Source organism: Salmo salar, chromosome ssa13 (genome assembly GCF_905237065.1).
Source record: "Salmo salar chromosome ssa13, Ssal_v3.1, whole genome shotgun sequence".
Lineage (NCBI taxonomy): Eukaryota > Metazoa > Chordata > Actinopteri > Salmoniformes > Salmonidae > Salmo > Salmo salar.
The window spans coordinates 57,502,323-57,527,219 of record NC_059454.1 but is presented as its reverse complement, the minus strand read 5'-3'; the positions used below and the strand labels follow the sequence as shown (position 1 = coordinate 57,527,219).

Genomic DNA, 24,897 nt, shown 5'->3' with positions numbered 1-24,897 from the left:
ATCCACAGTAAAACGAGTCCTATATCGGCATACCCTGAAAGGCCGCTCAGCAAGGAAGAAGCCACTGCTCCAAAACCGCCATAAAAAAGCCAGACTACGGTTTGCAACTGCACATTGGGACAAAGATCGTACTTTTTGGAGAAATGTCCTCTGGTCTGATGAAACAAAAATAGAACTGTTTGGCCATAATGACCATCGTTATGTTTGGAGGAAAAAGGGTGAGGCTTGCAAGCCAAAGAACACCATCCCAACCGTGAAGCATGGGGGTGGCAGCATCATGTTGTGGGGGTGCTTTTCTGCAGGAGGAACTGGTGCACTTCACAGAATAGATGGCATCATGAGGGAGGAAAATTATGTGGATATATTGAAGCAACATCAGTCAGGAAGTTAAAGCTTGGTCACAAATGAGTCTTCCAAATGGACAATGACCCCAAGCATACTTCCAAAGTTGTGGCAAAATGCTCTGTATTTTCCGCTGGCCGCCTCACCACCACAGAAAGCTCTGAGCTAAGCTGAAACACCTGGATTTTGGTGCTGACTTACTCAAGAAAGCAGTTTTTATTAACTCAATGGTATTTTTTTGTTTTTTCCCATTGTTTTCAAACTGATATGTGACACGTATTAATGATAAATTAACATGCAAAACAGGCACCCCACCCCCCAACAGGGGTGTGTGCTCAGCCCCCTCCTGTACGCCTTGTTCACGCATGACTCCAATTCAATCATCAAGTTTGCTGATGACACGACAGTGGTAGGCCTGATTACCAACAGCAACGAGACAATCTACAGGGAGGAGGTTAGAGCCCTGGCGGAGAGGTTCCAGGAGAGGTTCCCCTCACTCAATGTAAAAAAAAAACAAAGGAGCTTATCGTGCACTAGAGGAGACAGAAGAGGGAGCACACAGACTGGGCCTCAGTGGAGAGGGTTAAAAGTTCCGTCGTAAGACGACAGATATCGTAAATAAATAAAACACAAGCTACATGTTGTTAATCAGTGCTCAAAATCACTTGCTAGCTAAGTTCCAACTCTGTGTTTGTCAATGACACTAACAAGTAGTAGCTAACAAGCACATTGAGCAGCCAGGCCACAATCCGATGATCGAGTCAACTTTCTCACTATCTATTACCAGAGTGTGCATCTGTTTGGCAGTGTTTCATATGAAATCATGTTACAAAACAGGTCGTTGTGGACACAAGATGCTTGTGAATGGGTTTTGGAATATTGACAAGTTGCAGTTTGGATACAAGTGTGCTCTGATCATCTCAATTCTCAACTGACTGACACTATTAAACACATCAGCAAGTCTTATGTAAGCAAGTCTGAGGCGCTGTGTAATGGGCAGGTCTATCTCATTGTCTGGAGGTTCTGGCTGCTATGATTGGACGGAACGCACGCAGCTGATAGAGCGCAATCACCACAGCTACTTCTGTCATGTTAGTGGGCATTGGGAAAGTGGGCATGATCACAATCCATACTAACCTTCCAGTAAGTTGTGATGAACTCAGTTACAAAACTCTGTTTTGGACGAGACTGACTTTATGACCAAAATGATCCTATTTACACTTTGTAGTAAATTTTTATACTAGAATTAAAGTTTCTGTCTCATATCAATGCCACATAGGCTGTTTAAAACAGTTGACCTTTAAGGACCTCATATTGTAGCTTATAGATACCCCAACTGATGTAAAAAAAAAACTGAAATTAGGTAAACTATTAGAACTACCAGACTCCATGAAAGGATGACCTCTTCCTAAATATTTGGTCACATGATTAATTTTGTATATGGTTTCCTAGAAACATGGGGTGGCTCAACTAACCTTTTGGCACAATTTACCCCACTCTCCCCTACTATTGTTTAAAACGATCCATGTGCATAGCTTTAAAAAACGCATCCACCCAGCACAGATGAGTCACTGTAGAAAGTAAATTAGAACCTAAATACCTAAACGTCCAAGCTCCATTGACTCCAATTACCATAACAGCCAACCAAAAAGGGGTAGTGGACTAATTCAATAAGCTTGTGGAGGGAAAAGGTAGCAGTAAAAAGCCTACAGAATACTTTCAGTGTGAGTTATACCTGCACTGAGAGCTGGGCAGCTCGTCAATTTCAACATATACATGATGATTATTTTGAAATTAGATTGATGTAATACCCTGTTCGTCAGATTAGGTCAATTTATTTAAGTTTTATCCTAATTTCAATGTTTACCACTCTGGTGGTAATGAGATGAAAACAGTACTGCTTGATTATATTTTTCTAATCAAATGTATATTCCACGGTGATTCCAAGTCACAATACATTGACAAATTAAGTTGAAACAACGTTGATTCAACCAGTGTATGCCCAGTGGGGGGGTTTATTTGCACTACCACCCTTAAACTCCTCTGCAGAAAGACTCATTCCGATCGGCATTTATTTTACAGCCATGGTGTAGTGGTGAGGGGTATAAAATGTAATATAGAGTAGACAGTGTTTAATTTATTTAAAAATAAACAACAATGGAAACAGGAAAGGATGAGTCAGTCGTTGAAAAACTCCTCATTAATGGCACAATGACAAACCATTTTGATGAAAGATCTTCCAGAGTTAGTGGATTAAGCACATTTCTAAGCCTCGCTCCAAGGCTACATTTACATATGCTTCACTGAGGGAAAATTGGCTAAATGTGACACCAGTCATGATCTTCAACAAATGCTAAATGGAGCGTGGCGCCCTCCACTACCAATGTAGACGATATCCTTATGCATGGCAAATGGACCATCACGAAATTAAATGGCCCCTAGAGTCAAATGTGTGATTAATAACATTTTTGGAAACCCAAGTAAAGATTTATGGATACTGTTGAAAAGTTACCACCTGGTATGTATTGTCTGGTTTATGTCTCCCTCCAGTGGTTGGTTGCATGTACTACTACTAAACGTTGTCAGAAATAATACATTCTTCATCAAATAATCAGTATGTCTACATGACAGAAAGTCCTTAACCAAAGAAGCTTGACAATGAGCAAAAACAGTTTTGACATGCCAGCTGGACATGCCAGCTGGATCTACAGTAGGCCTTCTATATGCAGGTCAACATGCCAACTTGCATGTTTTTCCAGCTCTGTACACACAAGACTAATGTTTCAATTATTAATAAGTGACATTTCACGCTCAGCACCCTATCTGACATGGCAGTGAGCATTTACGGAGTCACTTCAAGCGGAACAGCCTGCGTGAACGTGCAGTAGAGTGAACAAGTGAGCAGCTCTTAAAAACTTCCTTCTATGTTTCCAACCTCAGGGGACAACTTCCCTCTTAGACTGCCTGCCAATCACCAAGAAACAACAGAATATGCAGCATACTTAGGTGACGAGGAGACATCTGCTATCCTGGAATGCTCTTATCTGTTTTCCTGCTGTTCTGTAAGCGTCTGGTAATCTTACTAATTCAAAGTATTAATACACACAATACATCCACCCGTAGACCTGCCGCATGACAATTGTAAAGACAAAAGATACACATTGCAAATGATCATCTATTTGTACCAACTTTCAGGAAAATCGATGACTGCCTGCACAGGTAAAAAAAAATATTCCACTGAATGATCCTTCTTCCTCTGGGTATCTTGAAGGTAGACAGCACAGCAGCAGATGCATTAGTGCTATGCTTGCTGAGGAGTGATGGAGTGATGGAAAACGTGATATTAAAGCAGCTGGATTCAACTACTAAATCCCACTAACGTCAGACTTGGTCTGAATCAGACCTCGGGCTTCCATTAACCTCTTTAAATAAAAATAAAGAAAATATATCTTTTTTTGTGTACTCTATATTCACAATGAAAAAGTACATCTTGCTCATCACCACAAGCAGGCCTACTGAATGTTCTCCAATGCACTTTGAAACGGTCTCTACTCACAGCTAAATAATGTATATGGGCGGCAGGTAGCCTCGTGGTTAAGAAAGTTGGGCCAGTAACCGAAAGGTCGCTGGTTTGAATCAACTAAGTGAAAAATCTGTTGATGATGTGCTCTCGAGCAAGGCACTAAACCCTAAATGCTCCTGTACTGTAAGTCGCTCTGGATAAGAGTGTCTGCTAAATGACCAAAATGTTAAAATGTATTTGTTGTAACAGCATTAATGGCAGTGCACCATTATTTTATATCATTATGTCAAAATATATTTAAAAATCTGTGTTTTTGCTATACTGGTATCTTTTATTGAGGGTCTAATAACAAAGGTTGATGTCACAGTTTTCTACTAGGACAACTTCAGAAGGTAGCAAAAAACTATGCCACATCGAAAGCTGTTTAGAGACTTTTGTTGAGGAACTGCAACATGGATTAGGAAATGCCTGGAGTCGTTAAAGAAAAACACTATTTATTTGGGGAGAACCAAAGAGATCAAATGCCAGCAGAGCGAGAAGTGTGCCACAAATTGTGGTTGCGGTATAACTTGTTTCAGTTTCATGGTTAAGGGTGATTTATGAGGTGTATTGGCCCTGGGGGAGGTCTAAATACCTACCAGCCTGTGAGTAAATGATTTAGAGCCAGAAGTCACCACTGACCTATCAAATGTGTCAAATGTATTTGATTACCTTAATGTGATGTTTCCTCCAAGGCCGGCCCTGGGCATAAGCAACATCAGTGGTCACTTAGCCGGAGCCCCTGACTCCTAAAAATTATAATATATATTTTAGATTGGTAAATTAGTCTAGCCAGCTATCTAAACCTGTAGTAATCATGGACAAATTACTGACTGTATCATGACACAAGGTGAGACCCAGATGCAGACACAGGAGGCAGATGGTTGGAGTCTTACAATATTTATTAATCCAATAGGGGAGGGCAAGAGAATGGTCGTGGACGGGCAAAAGGGTCAAAACCAGTTCAGAGTCCAAAAGGTACCGAAGGGCAGGCAGAATCAGGGTCAGGCCAGGCAGGATGATCAGGCATGCGGGAAAGAAGTCCAGAGTCAGGCAGGGGTCAAACTGGGAGGACTAGCAAAAAGATAATAGCAAAAGGAGTATGGGAAAAATACGCTGGTTGACTTGACTAACATACAAGACGAACTGGCACAGAGAGACAGGAAACACAGGGATAAATACACTGGGGAAAATAAGCGACACCTGGAGGGGGTGGAGACAATAACTAGGACAGGTGAAACTGATCAGGGTGTGACAGACTGGGCACCAAGGGCATGTGCCCAGGGGTCCTGACCTCCAGGGGGCCTCCATTGATTTTGTTAGTCACTCTCACCCAGATATCATATTAATATGGCATAAGTCATGGCAAAATGTCTAGAATTTCAGGAAATTAACTTTAAAACTGCAAACATTTCTCTCCACCCCATAGCAAAACGTGTAGAATTGCATGGAATTAGCTTTAAAACTACAAACATTTCTCTCAACTCCATGGCAAAATGTGTAAAATTGCAGGGAATTAGCTGTAAAACTGCAACTGTTCCTCTCAACCCCATGGCAAAATTAGTAGAATTGCATTAAATGAGTTATATAATTGCCCCAAAAGGCTTGGGCCGGCCCTGTTTCCTACAAAAACTCTTAATGGCAAAAGGTAAAACAGTGCCACTGGTCGCCCCAGGCTCATTTGTTATTGTTTTTGTTTCGTTTTTTGAAAAGGAGCATCCAGCAACGTAATAAAAAAAAAAAATTGTACTCTGCTGTTCTATCGCGCAAGCAATGATATCCGTATTGTGAGAGACATATGCGAACCAGCTGGAAATGTGGAATAGAATGGTCCAATGGAAAGCTAGCTCAAGGTGAGAGGATGTGTAATAGCCGAGGCGGTGTGTGAAAACAGCCGGGTGCAACTTTGCTAAACTGCACAGTAAGTGTATCTTTTGTATTTTAAAGATTATTTCTCTCTTATATGAAAGTTAAGTTCCAAAGGTTTCCAAAACCGTTTTACGGGCTTCTGACCAATTGTGCAATTTTGTGTTTTTTTTTAGCTGATCTTAACTTTTTTGTGCATAATGTTTCCGCCATAATTTCCTTTGACCGAAAAGTGCTTCTGGACGTCAGAACAGCAATCACTAACCTCAATTTGGATGAGAATTTCTACTTGATGTGTGAATAGGATGCGAATTACATACTGCTCATCCCGGTCCAGGCCCAAATCCCGGACACTCGAAGAAGGAAGAGGGGGCATTATACATTTACATTTAAGTCATTTAGCAGACGCTCTTATCCAGAGCGACTTACAAATTGGTGCATTCACCTTATAATATCCAGTGGAACAACCACTTTACAATAGTGCATCTAAATAGAGGCCGGCATGCGGGATACCTGACAAGACTACATCGTAAAGCGCTTCTACCCTCCATTCTACTGGCGAACGTGCAATTACTGGAGAATAAACTGGACGAGCTCCGTTCGAAACTATCCTTCCAACGTGATCGAACTGTAATATGTTTCTCCGAGTCGTGGCTGACATGGAAAATACAAATGACATGGAAAATACAAATGTAGCTGTTTTCTATACATCGGCAGGACAGAACGTCGGCGTTGTGTAAACTCAGGGGGTGTGGTGTGTCGCTTTGTTAACAACAGCTGGTGCGCAATCTCTAATATTAAGGAAGTCTCAAGGTTCTGCTTGCCTGAGTTAGAATACCTCATGATACGCTGTAGACCATAATATTTACCAAAAGAGTTTTCATCTATATTTTTCGTAGCTGTCTACTTACCACCACAAACCGATGCTGGCACTAAAACTGCACTCAATGAGCTGTATATGGCCAGAAGCAAACAAGAAAATGCTTACCCAGAGGCAACGGTCCTAGTGGCTGGTGATTTTAATGCAAATCCGTCTTACATCGTTTCTATCAGCATGTAGAAATGCAACTAGAGGGGAAAAAAACTCTAGATCACCTTAACTCCACACAAAGGGATCTTTCAAAGCTCTCCCTCACCCTCCATTTGGCAAATATTACCATAACTTTATCCTCCTGGTTCCTGCTTACAAGCAAAAACTCAAACAGGAAGTACCAGTGACGCGCACAATATGTAAGTGTTCTGATGAAGCGGATGCTAAGCTACAGGACTGTTTTGCTAGCACAGACTAGAATATGTTCTGGGATTCATCCGATGACATTGAGGAGTTTACCACATCAGTCACTGGCTTCATTAAGCTCTCTGGGCCAGTGGGACGTTAGCGCCCCACCTTATTCAACAGCCAGTGGAATCGCGTGGCGCGAAATACAAATACCTAAAAAATGCTATAACTTCAATTTCTCAAACATATGACTATTTTACACCATTTGAAAGATAAGACTCTCGTTAATCCAACCACGTTGTCCGATTTCAAAAAGGCTTTACAGCGAAAGCAAAACATTAGATTATGTCAGGAGAGTACCCTGCCAGAAATAATCACACAGCCATTTTCAAAGCAAGCATATATGTCACAAAAACCAAAACCACAGCTAAATGCAGCACTAACCTTTGATGATCTTCATCAGATGACACTCCTAGGACAGTATGTTATACAATACATGCATGTTTTGTTCAATCAAGTTCATATTTATATCAAAAAACAGCTTTTTACATTAGCATGTGATGTTCAGAACTAGCATACACACCGAAAACTTCCGGTGAATTTACTAAATTACTCACGATAAACGTTGACAAAATACATAACAATTCTTTTAAGAATTATAGATACAGAACTCCTTTATGCAAACGCTATGTCAGATTTTAAAATAGCTTTTCGGCGAAAGCACATTTTGCAATATTCTGAGTACATAGCTCGGCCATCACAGGCTAGCTAATTTGACACCCACCAAGTTTGGGACAACCTAAACTCAGAATTAATATTAGAAAAATTGGATTACCTTTTCTGTTCTTCGTCAGAATGCACTCCCAGGACTTCTACTTCAACAACAAATGTTGTTTTGGTTCCAAATAATCCATAGTTATATCCAAATACCTTCATTTTGTTCGTGCGTTCAGGTCACTATCCGAAGGGTAACGCGCAAGCGCATTTCGTGACAACAGAATTCTAAATATTCCATTACCGTACTTAGAAGCATGTCAAACGCTGTTTAAAATCAATTTTTATGCTATTTTTCTCGTAAAATAGCGATAATATTCCAACCGGACAACGTTGTATTCATTCAAAGAGAGAAAGAAAAAAATGGCGAAGTCTCGTGAACGTGCATCTCCAGTGTCACTGTCCCCAGGCAGGCCACTTACAAACTCTGCTGCTGTACTTTGCCCAGAGACAGGAGATGCGTCATTCTGCTTTCTGATGGCTTTAGAGAGCCAATGGAAGCCTTAGAAAGTGTCACGTAACAGCACAGATGCTGTAATTTCGATAGAGATGCAACAGAAGGACAACAAATTGTCAGAAAGGGCACTTCCTGCATGGAATCTTCTCAGGTTTTGGCCTGCCATATGAGTTATGTTATACTCACAGACACCTTTCAAACAGTTTTAGAAACTTTAGAGTGTCTTCTATCAAATCCTACTATTATATGCATATTTTCGTTTCTGGGAAAGAGTAGTAACCAGTTTAAATCGGGTACGTTTTTTATCCGGCCGTGAAAATACTGCCCCCTTGCCCCAACAGGTTTTAATAAGTGCATCGACGACATCGTCCCCACAGTGACCGTACCTACATATCCCAACTAGAAGCCATGGATTAAAGGCAACATCTGCCCTGAACTAAAGGCTAGAGCTGCCACTTTCAAGGAGTGAGACACTAATCCGAACGCTTATAAGAAATCCCACTATGCCCTCCGACGAACAATCAAACAGGAAAAGTGTCAATACAGGACTAAGATCGAATCCGACTACTCCGGCTATGACACTCGTCAGATGTGTCAGGCTTGCAAACTATCACGGATTACAAAGGGAAACCCAGCTGCAAGCTGCCCAGCTGCACCCTACCAAATGAGCTAAATACCTTATATGCTCGCTTCGAGGCTAGCAACACTGAACCATGCATGAGAGCACCCGCTGTTTTGGACAACTGTGTGATCTCACTCTCCATAGCCGATGAAAGACCTTTAAATACGTTAACATTCACAAGGTCGCAGGGCCAAATGGATTACCAGGATGTGTACTCAGAGCATGCGCTGACAAGCTGGCAAGTGCCTTCACTGACATTTTCAACTGGTCCCTGACCTAGTCTGTAATATCTGTTTCCAGCAGACCACCATAGTCCATGTGCCCAAGAATGCCAAGGTAACCTGTCTAAATGATTATCACCCCCTAGCACTCACATCTGTGGCCATAAAATGCTTTGAAAGGTTGGTTATGGCTCACATCAACACCATCATCCCAGACACCCTGGACCCACTCCAATTCGCATACTGCCCAAACAGATCCACAGATGACGCAATTTCTATTGCACTCCACACAGCCCTTTCCCACCTAGACAAAAGGAACACCTACGTAAGAAGGCTGTTCATTGACTACAGCTCAGCGGTCAACCCCATAGTGCCCTCCAAGCTCATCACAAAACTAAGGACCCTAGGACCGAACACCTCCCTTTGCAATTGGATCCTGGACTTCCTGACAGGATACTCCCAGGTGGTGAGGGTCAGCATGGTGGATGTTTTGTCGCCTACACTCAGGGGTGCGTTCTTCTTCCCCTCCTGTGCTCCCTATTTACCAACAACAGCTTGGCCACGCACGACTCCAACACCATCATTAAGGAGGTCAGAGACCTGACAGTGTGTTGTCAGGACAACAACCTCTCCCTCAACGTCAGCAAGGCAAAGGAGCTTATCGTGGACGACAGGAAATGGAGGGCCGAGCACGTCCCCATTCACATCGATGGGACTGTAGTGGAGCGGGTCAAGAGCTTCAAGTTCCTCGATGCCCACATCACTAAGGACCTATCATGGTCCAAACACACCAACACAGTTGTGAAAGCATTGCGCTGCACTGACTTTTATGTCAATAAAGATGCACTATGGAGAAATCGCTTCATCATTTCCTGGTTGCTAAAATTCTAATAGTTCACATAATTTCAGTTTATGTGACAAAACAAACCAGTATAGTGTATAGAATCACCATCTAAACAGCAGGGAAATATATTTTCCATAACCAAAAGTATTTTTGGTCGTCCAAAACGTCAATACTGTGCAGCCTGTAATTCAGGGCGTTCCTGCATGTGGGCATTCCTGCAGAACTCCCACCCCCCCTCAAGTATGCGGTGACATCACCTGGTTTAAATGATATTTCTAGAGACAATATCTCTTTCATCGTCACTCTATGCACAGCTTTACCCTCACTGTATTCACATCCTACCATACCTTTGTCTGTACATTATGCCTTGAATCTATTCTGCCGTGCCCAGAAATCTGCTCCTTTTACTCTCTGTTCTGAACGTACTAGATGACCAGATATTTTAGCCTTTAGCCGTACCCTTATCCTACTCCTCCAATGTTCCTCTGGAGGAGTAGCTCCATTCCCCAGGTGCTATCATTTGTTGACTTCTGTAACCGTAAAAGCCTTGGTTTCATGCATGTTAACATTAGAAGTCTCCTCCCTAAGTTTGTTTTATCCACTGCCTAGGCACACTCTGCCAACCCGGATGTCCTAGCCGTGTCTGAATCCTGGCTCAGGAAGACCACCAAAACCCCTGAAATTTCCATCCCTAACTATAACATTTTCCGACAAGATAGAACTGTCAAAGGGGGCGGTGTTGCAACCTACTGCAGCGATAGCCTGCAGAGTTTTGTCTTACTATCCAGGTCTGTACCCAAACAATTTGAGCTTCTACTTTTAAAAATCCACCTTTCCAGAAACAAGTCTCTCACCGTTGCCACTTGCAATAGACCACCCTCTGCCCGCAGCTGTGCCCTGGATACCATATGGAACTGATTGCCCCCCATCTATCTTCAGAGCTCGTGCTGCTAGGTGACCTAAACTGGGACATCCTTAACACCCCGGCCATCCTACAATCTAGGCTTGATGCCCTCAATCTCTCACAAATTATCAATGAACCCACCAGGTACAACCCCAAATCCGTAAAGACGGGCACCCTCATAGATATCATCCTAGCCAATTTACCCTCCAAATATACCTCTGCTGTTTTCAACCAAGATCTCAGCAATCACTGCCTCATTGCCTGCATCCATAACGGGTCTGCGGTCAAATGACCACCCCTCATCACTACCAAACGCTCCCTAAAACACTTCAGCGAGCAGGCCTTTCTAATCGACCTGGCCCAGGTATCCTGGAAGGATATTGACCACATCCCATCAGTAGAGGATTCCTGGTCATTCTTTAAAAGTGCCTTCCTCACCATTTTAAATAAGCATGCCCCTTTCATTTTTTTTAACCAGGAACAGATATAGCCCTTGGTTCTCTCCAGACCTGACTGCCATTGACCAGCACAAACACATCCTGTGGCATTCTGCGTTAGCATCGAATAGCCCCCGTGATATGCAACTTTTCACGGAAGTTAGGAACCAATATACACAGGCAGTTAGGAAAGCTAAGGCTAGAATTTTCAAGCAGAAATTTGCATCCTGTAGCACAAACTCAAAAATGTTCTGGGACAATGTAAAGTCCACGGAGAATAAGAGCACCTCCTCCTAGCTGCCCACTGCACTGAGGCTAGGAAACACTGTCACCACCGATAAATCCACTATAATTGAGAATTTCAATAAGCATTTTTCTACGGCTGGCCATGCTTTCCACCTGGCTAACCCTACCCCGGCCAACAGCCCTGCACTCCTCACAGCAACTCGCCCAAACCTCCCCCACTTCTCCTTCACCAAAATCCAGATATCTGATGTTCTGAAAGAGCTGCAAAATCTGGACCTCTACAAATCAGCCGGGCTAGACAATCTGGACCCTCTCTTTTTAAAATGATCTGCCGAAATTGTTGCAACCCCTATTAATAGCCTGTTCAACCTCTCTTTCGTATCGTCTGAGATTCCCAAAGATTGGAAAGCTGCCGCGGTCATCCCCCTCTTCAAAGGGGGAGACACTCTTGACCCAAATTGCTACAGACCTATATCTATCCTACCCTGCTTTTCTAAGGTCTTTGAATGCCAAGTTAACAAACAGATTACCAACCATTTCGAATCCCACCTTACCTTCTCCGCTATGCAATCTGGTTTCAGAGCTGGTCATGGGTGCACCTCAGCCACGCTCAAGGTCCTAAACGATATCATAACCGCCATCGATAAGAGACATTACTGTGCAGCCGTATTTATCGACCTGGCCAAGGCTTTCGACTCTGTCAATCACCACATTCTTATTGGCAGACTCAACAGCCTTGGTTTCTCAAATGATTGCCTCGCCTGGTTCACCAACTACTTCTCTGATAGAGTTCAGTGTGTCAAATTGGAGGGCCTGTTGTCCGGACCTCTAGCAGTGTCTATGGGGGTCCCACAGGGTTCAATTCTTGGGTCGACTTTCTCCTCTGTAAACCTCAATGATGTCGCTCTCGCTGCTGGTGATTCTCTGATCCACCTCTACGCAGACGACACCATTCTGTATACTTCTGGCCCTTCTTTGGACACTGTGTTAACTAACCTCCAGACGAGCTTCAATGCTATTCAACTCTCCTTCCGTGGCCTCTAACTGCTCTTAAATGCAAGTAAAACTAAATGCATGCTCTTCAACCGATCGCTGCCCGCACCTGCCCGCCCCTCCAGCATCACTACTCTGGACGGTTCTGACTTAGAATATGTGGACAACTACAAATAACTAGGTGTCTGGCTAGACTGTAAACTCTCCTTCCAGACTCACATTAAGCATCTCCAATCCAATTCCTATTTCGCAAACTAGCATCCTTCACTCATGCTGCCAAACATACCCTCGTAAAACTGACCATCCTACCGATCCTCGACTTCTGCGATGTCATTTATAAAATAGCCTCCAACACTCTACTCAACAAATTGGATGCAGTCTATCACAGTGCCATCTGTTTTGTAACCAAAGCCCCATATATTACCCACCACTGCGACCTGTACGCTCTCGTTAGCTGGCCATCGCTTCATACTCGTCGCCAAACCCACTGGCTCTAGGTCATCTACAAGTCTTTACTATGTAAAGCCCCGCCTTATCTCAGCTCACTGGTCACCATAGGAGCACCCACCCGTAGCACGCGCTCCAGCAGGTATATCTCACTGGTCACCCCCAAAGCCAATTCCTCCTTTGGCCGCTTTTCCTTCCAGTTCTCTGCTGCCAATGACTGGAACGAACTGCAAAAATCATTGAAGCTATAGCTAGCATGCTAGTTCACGGGGTCGCCACCGCCTCCCGCCTGCTGTGTACCGGACTAGCTGGCTAAGCTAGCACACAGTGTCCTTCGCTACCGCCTGCTGAACACATGCCCCCTGCCGTCGTTTACGGAACTGCAGAAAACAATGCTCGACAGGCGGGAACAAAGGACACTGTCTAATGGTGTACGGCTAGTTACTAGCCTCTTCTTCAGTGGTGTTTATCGGCGGCTGGTATCCGTTGGTAAATGTTTAAGCTAGGACAGGCGGGAGGCGAGGGCAATCCAATACATTAGGTGGCGTTAATGCACAATAACGTTGTGCATTAACGCCACCTAATGTATTGGATTGCCCTCGCCTCCCGCCTGTCCTAGCTTAAACATTTACCAATAGAAGTATAGATGTAGGAACGTCCCGAATTGCAGGCCGCAAGTGCACCCTTCACCAGAAATGTTATCTATGGCAAATATGCATTTCTGCAACAGCGGTATTATGCCTACTTGTTTTGTAGTAACTGATTTATGTAATGTCCGTAGATGGTCATATTCTTTCCATCCTCTATGCAGTAGCCTAACAACATCTATGCTTACAGTTGTTTTTGTGTTGTGTTCTTGTTCCTTAAAAAAATATCTAGAATTGTGGTAATTTATGAAAAGAAGGCCTAGTGCTTGAGGGAGAACAACCGGCAAGCTTAGTCTACCCATAACATCCGACCACTGTTATAGGGGCTGGGGGCCCTCATAATGTTATGTCTCCTTTGTCTCTGGCTCAGAGAGTGCTGCAGAAGGAAAACAACCCGATAAGGTTTCATTGTTTGAAACACAATGCCCAAAATCAGACGATTCGTTTCATGCACATGATAAAAGTAGCCTAGCCCAAATAATATTACTTAATAGTATTTTATAGTACATGTTGTAGGGACATTTTCGGTGGAGGCTCGACCATTTTGTGTAACGGATCCCGTATGTTTGCCCCACTAACACAATGTTTTATTACGGACATGATGAAAAGATAGGCGGAGTCAGGGGCATTCAAAACAGTCGCTGCTGGGCTAGATGTTGTTTCTCTCTTATGTGCAGTCTTTATTTTTTTTAATCATTTTTATGTAGTGTTTATACATCCGTATAAGACTGTATGAAATTAAGTATGTGTCTTTTATTTGGTTGTGAACTAGATTGCGAGGAAATCCTGTACTATTGTTACTGACAAATTCCATCTTGTTTGATTGCATAATCTTGCTTTGGTAAACATGGACGATTAAAACCGGAATATAAATGCGCCTGTTGTCGAAGAACATATCTGCATTTCGAAAGGTAAGAAGACTAATTGAAGAAATAAAGGGTAGAAAGATATCACGGCAGCATCTGAGATGCAAAACAAAAGCAATTGACTTCAGCTGCAGCTGTTCACTATCCCGCCCATATGTCTTGTTTTTATGCACAAGCAAAAGTGAATAACTTATGAATGTGCAAAATCGTTGCACACAGCATACGAAAATCAAAAAATGGCGTGCCTTAACAAGAATGTAACGCTTATTTCATGATTTCCTGCCTAGTCAATCTATCAATGGAGCGCTGTATGCTTTTGTACACTGTTGAAAAATCTCTTCGGTGCTTATGTACAATCCATTGCTGCAACCTGACTCAGGGGTAGACTTAACATAGTAAATGTAAAGATATTGCCCTCCATTTAGAATATGTTAGGTTTCGTATGTATTCATTTGTGGATGTCGTCCGTCCGTCATCCATTTCGTATTATATGTCACGAATTACAATTCGTATATTTTACGAATTGCAATTGGTACAATATATTAAGAATTTGCAATATGTTTGATATTTTAGGAATTCCAATTTGTTGTGGCTAACATTAGCTAGGTGGTTAGGAAGGGTTACGTAACATGTTAAGTAGTTGCTAAAGTTGTCCGTGATAAGATTCGAATACGCAACCTTTGAGTTACACACCTACCCATCCATAACCAAAATCATTGTATTTTCATCTGTTTGAAACTGGTGTACAACACCGAAAGTAAAAGACGCAAAAATGAAACTTAATAATGGGAAGCATAGAAATAGTACACATAGAACAGATCTACCGCCTAGACTTACGTTCGACTAGAATGACTATAAGTCACATTTCTATGTTAATTTTGTAGGGTCCCAGCTTTAAGTAACCTTCTGTTTTATGTAACCATTCCAAACCTAACATATACTAATGAGTGTCTATGTTAAGTCTAGTCTATGAGACGACCAGGCCGATTAGGTTGACACCAGTGGTGGAAAAAGTACCCAATCGTCATACTTGAGTAAAAGTACCTTAATAGAAAGTTAGTCAAGTAAAAGTGAAAGTCACCCAGTAAAATACTACTTGAGTAAAAGTCTAAAAGTATTTTAACTAAAAGTTTTAAATATACTTACATTTACTTTTGATACTTAATTGCGAAGATATACTTAAGTATCAAAAGTAAAAGTCTAAATAATTTCATATTCCTTATATTAAGCAAAGCAAATTTCCAGATAGCCAGGGGCACACTCCAACACTCACATTATTTACAAAAGATGCATTTGTGTTTAGTGAGTCTGCCAGAACATAGGCAGTTGGGATGACCACGTGTTCTCTTGATAAGTGTGAATTTCACAATTTTCCTGTCCTGCTAAGCATTCAATATATAACTAGTACTTTGGGTTGTCAGGGAAAATGTATGAAGTAAAAAGTACAATGTTTTCTTTAGGAATGTAGTGAAGTACAGATACCTCAAAAAACATATTAAGTGAAAAATACTTTAAAGTACTACTTAAGTACTTTACTCCACTGGTTGACACATTTTGCTCAGAAATCAGTTGTTTAGAATTAGACTATCCAAATTAGACATTTCTAGCCTGGGGAAAGTGACATTACATTAACCCTTTGTGAAGAAGAAAGGAGAACCTTGGGCTATTGATTGGACATTTCAGAAAAGGTTTCGTTGCAAAGTATCTATGACTTTGACTTTCAATGTAACCTATGAAGTTGTGTTTAGCTGTAATGTGATCCATTTCATTCTCCCACTGTAAATGGCATGGCCTGTAACACTACACGGTGTGTCCTTCTTAGGTGGTGGGGAACTCTGGCCGGCACCAAGGTCACAATGAAGAACCCAGGAGCTGCAGAGAACCAACGGTTGGTGGCGTTATTGGAGGATGCACTGGGCAGGGAGAATCGCCTCTGGAAAGTGCCAGTCTTCAAGAACAGCTGCATTCAGGTATATGGGCTACCATCTTGACTGAGCCTAATGTTTGACACAGTCTGACACATTCACCACACACCCCTGCAAAGTTCTGACCTCTTGATTCTTTCCATTGCACACAGGGTACTGACATTACCCCATTCCAACTGCAAGATGTGATCCTGTGGCTGGGTGAAATGTGCAGACTGTTCAACTTCTGTCAAGAAACATTTGCTCTTGGAGGCTGTGTTCTGAATAGACTTCTAGCAACAGTGAAGGTATGGAAATCTTCTGTTCTTGAAAATAATTCACAGCTCACATTCTGCTAAATTATAGAGGTGCTAAATCACCTTCTGTCTTCTGTTTCAGGCCCCGCCCAAATACCTGAAGTGTATCGCCTTCACCTCTCTGATTCTCTCAGCAAAAATCAATGAGGAAGATGAGGTGGGATTTTTATCTCTTGGAAGTTTATGAAAACATAATTGAACATAGTGACCATAAGTTTATTCTTTCTTATAATCAAAATAAAACACAACGCTAGTTTAATACAATATGTTTATTAGCTCCCTTGCTGATGTCTGTTGAAACAGGTGATTGGATCAGTCAAGGGCCTTGTTGTGCAGAGCGGATGCAACTTTTCAACAGCGGAGATTCTTCGCATGGAGAGGATCATACTAGATAAGCTGAACTGGGACCTGTATATCGCAACGCCAATCGACTTCATTCACATCGTAAGTAGCAGTTAATACGTCCTCACTGCTTTGACAGGCTCAAACACAGTACAAAAGCACAAGGGAACACACACTTCATCTTGTCAAAGATGGCCAATGTTAACTTCTCCCCGATAGAGTATTGGTCCTAGAAATTGTGCATTGATTTGACTTGTGTCCACCTGTGATATGTCTCTGTCCACACCTGACACCATTGACAAGCGGTCATCTAAAACTTAGTGATTAAGTGCAATTTAGAGCATAGATCAAGCCAAGGCACTTATCTGATTTACCTCCAGCAGTAAAGCAGAAAGTAGAACACTGTTATTTAACAAGGGGAGAGGCTTTTAAGATAGCATTTGTCCAACCCTAACCCACTTTCAAGTACAATCTTAACATAAATAACAATTTGCCTAGACTTGCCTAGTTAAAAGGTTAAATAAAATTAGATTAATTGGAATAGTACCGTGCTGTCATGTATGCATATTTACTGTCATAAAAAATGCCATGCTGTATAGATTGTTTATGGCACACTGGAGTTTGACATCTTGGAAAGATCCATACTTTATACTACACACCACAAACTGGAAGTCAAATAAGCCTCAAACACTAACTATTACCAGACATATTTCATCCTCAAGTCTAGTAGTAGACGTCTCTGCAATGTTACCATGGCAGACCACAGCCATTGGCCAACATCCTTGAACAGAATTCTATTGGTGTGAAGTAAAACGTTTAGGGCGGTTTCATTGTTTCACACCAGAGCCAATGTGAGAATTTCTTCAAATTTTAACATAAGATTGTTCTGAATATTGAAACATTTCAGAGATCGATGAATGTCTCACCAGTTAGTTGTGTGTAGATTATAGTTTAATCCATAAGAACTATTCCATATTGTCCTAGCTCACAATAGGTTTATTACAAAAATACAAAAAAAATCTAGTTAAATAAAAATAAATTCTCTAATACTTTTCAAATAAACTTTCCAACAATTACATTCCCCTGAAAATGTACTTTGCATTCAGCAACCAAAATAGTGGTCATATCTCCATTGTCTTTCAAACAACAATGGGTACTACAGGAATATTGTCACATACTTTCCACCATAACACAGTTGTATGATTGAGCTGTGGATTCAAAGATGAGCTCTTTCAACATTTCCATTATATCTGTTAAACGACAACCTGAAATTCTAAAGTTTTTCTTTGCGCAAACAACATGGCTGACTATTTGTTAAAGAGTGGAGACATGCAAATGCATTCACAATTTTGTGACAAAGAGAAGAAGAAAAAAGGTTTGGGCATTACAAATGTAGCCCCCCATGTTGGTTTTACACTAACAGTCTTAAAACAGGGAGACAGACTAGCACTGCACACAGCAAAGAGGGCATCACACCCCAGGCAAGGAAAGGGGGCAGATGGGGGGGTTACTAAGAAGATAATGTACTATGGGAATGGCTGTTAAAGAGAAGATGTGGAAAGTTGTCCATGATCGATATGATTGTGACGAATGAATGAATGAAACAGTGGATATGTATTAATGATGGTCTCCATCTTCTGTATTTTGTGATTATTGCAGTTCCATGCCCTGTTGATCTCTGGCCATCCCCACCTTTCGTCTGTGGGTGCTCATTCTCAGAAGAGGCCTTGCCTCCAGGTGGCATTGTGGACTAGGCAGGTGCAGCACTGTATGGCCTGCCACCAGCTATCACAGTTCAAGGGCTCCACACTAGCCTTGGCCATCATTACCTTGGAGTTGGAGAGACTCACCCCAGACTGGTTCTCAGTCTTCACCGATCTGCTGAAGAAAGCACAGGTAAGACACGCAACATCTCCCATTGGAGCTACCACCCCTCACACTGTTAAAAACACTTGGCTGTTTGCTGTCATGCTTTTGTGTTTGCAACCAAGTTGGTTCTCATGTCAGTAAACATTAGGGAAGTATGTTGGACCATATTACAAGTCAAAAGTTGACACACCTACTCATCCCAGGGTTTTTCTTTGATTGTAATATTTTCTACATTGTAGAATAATAGTGAAGACATCAAAACTGTGAAATAACACATGGAATCATGTAGTAACCAAAAGTGTTAAAAAAAATCTAAAAATATTTTGTGAGATTCTTCAAAGTAGCCTTTGACAGCTGTACACACTCTTGGCATTCTCTCAACCAGCTTCACCTGGAATGCTTTTCCAACAGTCTTGAAGGAGTTCCCACATATGCTGAGGACTTGTTGGCTGTTTTTCCTTCACTCTGCGATCCAACTCATCCCAAACCATCTCAATTGGGTTGAAGTCTGGTGATTGTGGAGGCCAGGTCATCTGATGCAGCACCATCACTCTCCTTGGTCAAATAGCTGTTACACAGCCTGAAGGTGTGTTGGGTCATTGTCCTGTTGAAAAACAAATGATAGTGCCACTAAGCGCAAACCAGATTGGATGGCATATCGCTGCAGAATGCTGTGGTAGCCATGCTGGTTAAGTGTGCCTTGAATTCTAAATAAATCAAAGATAATGTCACCAGCAAAGCACCATCACACCTCCATGCTTCACGGTGGGAGCCACACATGCAGAGATAATTCATTCACCTACTCTGCATCTCACAAAGACACAGCAGTTGGAACCAAAAATATTACATTTGGACTCATCAGATCAAAGGACAGATTTCCACCGGTCTAATGTCCATTGCTCATGTTTCTTGGCCCAAGCAAGTCTCTTCTTATTATTGGTGTCCTTTAGTGGTGGTTTCTTTGCAGCAATTCAACCATGAAGGCCTGAGTCTCCTCTGAACAGTTGATGTTGAGATGTGTCTACTTGAACTCTGTGAAGCATGTATTTGGGCTGCAATCTGAGGCTGGTAACTCTAATGAACTTATCCTCTGCAGCAGAGGTAACTCTGGGTCTTTCTTTCCTGTGGCAATCCTCATGAGAGCCAGTTTCATCATAGCGCTTGATGGTTTTTGCAACTGCACTTGAAGAAACGTTCAAAGTTCTTGAAATGTTCTGTATTGACTGACCTTCATGTCTTAAAGTAATGATGAGCTGTCGTTTCTCTTTGCTTATTTGAGCTGTTCTTGCCATAATATGGACTTTTACCAAATAGAGCTATCTTCTGTATACCACCCCTATCTTTTCACAACACAACTGATTGACTCAAATCCATTAAGGAAAGAAATTCCACAAATTAACTTTTAATAAAGCACACCTGTTAATTGAAATGCATTCCAGGTGACTACCTCATGAAGCTGGTTGGGAGAATGCCAAAAGTGTGCAAAGCTGTCAAGGCAAACGGTGGTTACTTTGAAGAATCTCAAATATATTTTCATTTGTTTAACACTTTTTTTGGTTACCACATGATTCTATATGTGTTATTTCATAGTTTTGATGTCTTCACTATTATTCTACAATGTAGAAATATAGTAAAAATAAAGAAACCCTGGAATGAGTAGGTGTGTCCAAACTTTTGACAGATACTATAAATCTTTCTTTCAGTTCACAATAACACTTTTTTTCTCACTTTTCTTTTGTATTTGGTCTTTGTATTTGTACGTTCCTGGTTAGAAAAACATTGCTGTCCATAACATTTTTCTATATTTCAATCTTATTTTTTTATTACTGTTGAGTTAAAAACAATGGATCCCACACAATCGACAACTGTCATGAGGTGTTTTCATTTTTACTAAACCCGTTTGCCATGTATGAGGAAATCACTCAGTGTTTTGTTTTTCTGCTCCAGATTCAGAGCACGGAGTTCATCCACTGCAAGGAGATGGTGGACGAATACCTCACCAGCCTGGAGTTCTCCCTACCAGCCAATGCAGTGTACATATTTGACAGCACCAAGATGACCAAGCTTCAGAATGAGGTGTCCTGGGAGCCTGCGGGCAGACCGGGTCTCGGGCAGACCAGGAGGGGAAAGGGAAGCCAGGGGGAGGGGGATACAGACAAGTTCTACGATGGTTTTAGGTGCCTATACAACGAGGGGTTGGCTCTGGAGGTCGACGGGGACAGTGATACTAAAATCCTCCATGAGGCCCACCAGAAGAATGTGTCCCCCTGCCCACCTCTCCACCCTGCTGTGAGCTAATATCCTGTTGGACTGAACTTGTCTGCATGTGTTGGGGATTGTTTTTATTTTGTTGAGGACCAAGAATACCTTGTCAGGAACTTGGTATTGCCTCTTCCATGACCTATTCAGCACTTTGATATTTAGAGGAGCTTTTTATATACATATAATTTTATAATTATATTTTTCAAGACTCATCTTTTGTTTTTACTTTGTTGTACTAAAACATGTTTGTTCTGTTGATCTTTCAAACAAGTTAATCACTATAGCTATTTTTACAAAATGCTTTGATTACAAATAACAGTGCTGCAAAGACATGTATTCTTTCATTTAAAGTTAGTCACATCCCAATGTGTGGAACTGTTATAACGTGCCTCTTTACTTACCACATTGAACTGAAGTATTATAGCTAAACATTTACAAGTTATGTTTGGGATACAGTGGAGTATTGTAGTGCTTTCAACTGTGAAATACATGTTTTTTTTGTTGTCAAGTTATAATGTAAATCATGTTCCGTCGTTGATGTTACACTGTTTTCCAAAGTGAAAAGTGTTAATTTCTTATGTCATTGGTTGTCAGAAAAGGCAGCTATGTTACTGTTATGTTATCTCCAGAATAAAAGCTATGACAAACATTCAGTTTCATGACCACTATCTCTTCTTTGTAACTGAAACAATAACAAGATCTGTGACTTTTCAATAAGCTGTCCACATGTATCCATCCCTTTCTACCCATCATAAAACTTGAAGGTTATGTAGACACTTTGGAAAAAATAATGTATTCTATACACACATTCTATTAAGTCTGCTGTTTCAATTGTTCATGGTAAATGGATGACAGCTCTCTGTTCTACTTCGAGTTGGTTCAAGACCACAATGTACAAGCCTTTTGTAAACTTTTTTTGTTGTAAATCATGTGGTGGGGGAGAACTCACACAGCAACTTCCTCTTTCACTGTTGTTTACTTCTTAATAGCAGAGGGTTATACTTTTTACTGTAGGGATAAGATGGGCTCTCTCCATTTTGCTCTATTGGTCTACAACTTATATAATTAGTGTACAGATGCCAGATCTTAACTTAAATCACTCTCCTTGCAGAGAATTTTTCTGATGCATCAGGAAATTCAAATGAGCCTTGTGATTGGCTAAAAATGAGCAGTTCTCTTTCTCCATTCGGAGGCAGTCAAAGTCCTTGGGATCATGGCTCGCTATCTTAGGGTGTTTTCACATACACTACATGGCCAACAGTATGTGGACACCTGCTTGTCAAACATATTCCAAAATCATGGGCATTAATATGGCGTTGGTCCCCCCCTTTCCTGCTATAACAGCCTTCACTCTTCTGGGAAGGCTTTCCACTAAATGTTGGAACATTGCTGCGGGGACTTGCTTCCATTCAGCCACAAGAGCATGAGTGAGGTCGGGCACTGATGTTGGGAAATTAGGACTGGCTCGCAGTTGGCATTCTAATTCCTCCCAAAGATGTCCAACAGGCTTGAGGTCAGGGCTCTGTGGAGGCCAGTCAACTTCTTCCACACCGATCGACAAACCATTTCTGTTTGGACTTCGCTTTGTGCACGGCGGGAGCATTGTCATACTGGAACTGGAAAGGGCCTTCTCCAAACTGTTGCCACAAAGTTAAAATCAAATCACATTTTATTGGTTGCATAAACGTTTAGCAGATGTTATTGCATGTGTAACGAAATGCTTGTGTTCCTTGCTCCAACAGTGCAGTAATATCAAATCTAAAAAGTTAAATTAAGAAAATATAGAAATATTAAGAGGAGCAAGTAGTCCGTAGTAGAAATACAGTACCAGTCAAAAGTTTGGACACACCTACTCATTCAAGAGTTATCCTTTATTTTGACTATTTTCTACAATGTAGAATAACAGTGAAGACATCAAAACTATGAAATAACACATATGGAAACATGTAGTAACCAAAAAAGTGTTAATCACTAATATATTTTATATTCTTCAAAGTAGCCACCCTTCACCTTGATGACAGTTTTGCACACTCTTGGCATTCTCTCAACCAGCTTCACGAGGAATGCTTTTCCAACAGTCTTGAAGGAGTTCCCACATAAACTACCAGTCAAAAGTTTTAGAACACCTACTTATTCAAGGGTTTGTTTTTATTTTTACTATTTTATACATTGTAGAATAATAGTGAAGACATCAAAACTATGAAATAACACATATGGAATCATGTAGCCACCAAAAACGTGTTAAACAAATCACAAATATATTTTATATTTCAGATTCTTCAAAGTAGCCACCCTTTTACTTGATGACAGCGTTGCACACTTGGCATTCTCTCAACCAGCTTCACCTGGAATGCTTTTCAAACAGTCTTGAAGGAGTTCCCACATATGCTGACCACTTGTTGGCTGCTTTTCCTTCACTCTGCGGTCCGACTCATCCCAAATCATCTCAATTTGGTTGAGGTCGGGGGATTGTGGAGGACAGGTCATCCGATGCAGCACTCTCCTTTGTAAAATAGCCCTTACACAGCCTGGAGATGTGTAAGGACATTGTCCTGTTGAAAAACAAATGATAGTCCCACTAAGCCCAAACCAGATGGGATGGCGTATCGCTTCTAAATAAATCACAGACAGTGTCACCAGCAAAGCACCCCCGCACCCTTACGCCTCCCTCCTCCATGTTTTTTACGGTGGGAAATACACATGCGGAGATCATCCGTTCACCCACACACGTCTCACAAAGACAGCGGTTGGAACCAAAAATCTCAAATTTGGACTACAGACCAAAGGAAAAATGTCCATTGGTCTAATGTCCATTGCTTGTATTTCTTGGCCCAAGCAAGTCTCTTTTTCTTATTGGTGTCCTTCAGTAGTAGTTCCTTTGCAGCAATTCGACCATGAAGGCTTGATTCACACAGTCTCCTCTGAACAGTTGATGTTGAGATGTGTCTGGTACTTGAACTCTGTGAAGCATTTATTTGGGCTGCAATCTGAGGTGCAGTTAACTCAAATTAATTTATTTACATTTACATTTACGTCATTTAGTAGACGCTCTTATCCAGAGTGACTTACAAATTGATACATCTATATCTTTTTTTTGGGGGGGGGGGGGGGTTAGAAGGATTACTTTATCCTATCCTCTGCAGCAGAGGTAACTCTGGGTCTTCCTGTCCTGTGGTGGTCCTCATGAAAGCCATTTTCATCATAGCGCTTGATGGTTTTTGTGACTGCACTTGAAGAAACTTTCAAAGTTCTTGAAATGTTCCGCATTGACTGACCTTCATGTCTTAAAGTAATGATGGCCTGTTGTTTCTCTTTGAATGTTTGAGCTGTTCTTGCCATAATATGGACTTTTACCAAATACGGCAATCTTCTGTATACCACCCCTACCTTGTCACAACACAACTAATTTGCTCAAACACATTAAGAAAATAAATTCCACAAATTAACTTTTAACAAAGCACACCTGTTAATTGAAATGAAGCTGGTTGTGAGAATGCCAAGAGTGTGCATAGCTGTCATCAAGGCAAAGGGCGGCTACTTTGAAGAATATCAAATGTATTTTGATTTGTTTGACACTTTTTTGGTTACTACATGATTCCATATGTGTTACATCATAGTGTTGATGTCTTCACTACTATTCTGCAATGTAGAAAATAGTCAAAATAAAGAAAAACCCTTGAATGAGTAGGTGTGTCCAAACTTTTTACTGGATATATATTCATTCAGAAAGTATTCAGACCCCTTCACTTTTTCCAC

At 41.4% G+C, this 24,897-nt stretch overlaps 1 protein-coding gene across 1 annotated transcript; it reads left to right on the top strand.

Annotated features, from left to right (window-relative positions):
- The first annotated feature begins 14,184 nt into the window (after nt 1-14,184).
- On the top strand, nt 14,185-21,790 carry ccni2 (cyclin I family, member 2). The gene is made up of 7 exons (XM_014136808.2): nt 14,185-14,492; nt 16,270-16,417; nt 16,525-16,659; nt 16,751-16,825; nt 16,972-17,112; nt 18,670-18,906; nt 20,827-21,790. Exons 2-7 carry the CDS (start codon nt 16,304-16,306, stop codon nt 21,175-21,177), a joined length of 1,053 nt encoding a protein of 350 aa, XP_013992283.1. The 5' UTR covers nt 14,185-14,492; nt 16,270-16,303; the 3' UTR covers nt 21,178-21,790.
- Nucleotides 21,791-24,897: the final 3,107 nt, after the last annotated feature.

Coding starts and splice junctions, on each gene's coding strand:
- ccni2 (XM_014136808.2), top strand. CDS start 16,304: ATGAAGAACCCAGGAGCTGCAGAGAACCAACGGTTGGTGGCGTTATTG. Junction 16,826..16,971: donor AAATCAATGAGGAAGATGAG/GTGGGATTTTTA, acceptor CTGTTGAAACAG/GTGATTGGATCAGTCAAGGG. Junction 18,907..20,826: donor ATCTGCTGAAGAAAGCACAG/GTAAGACACGCA, acceptor TTTCTGCTCCAG/ATTCAGAGCACGGAGTTCAT.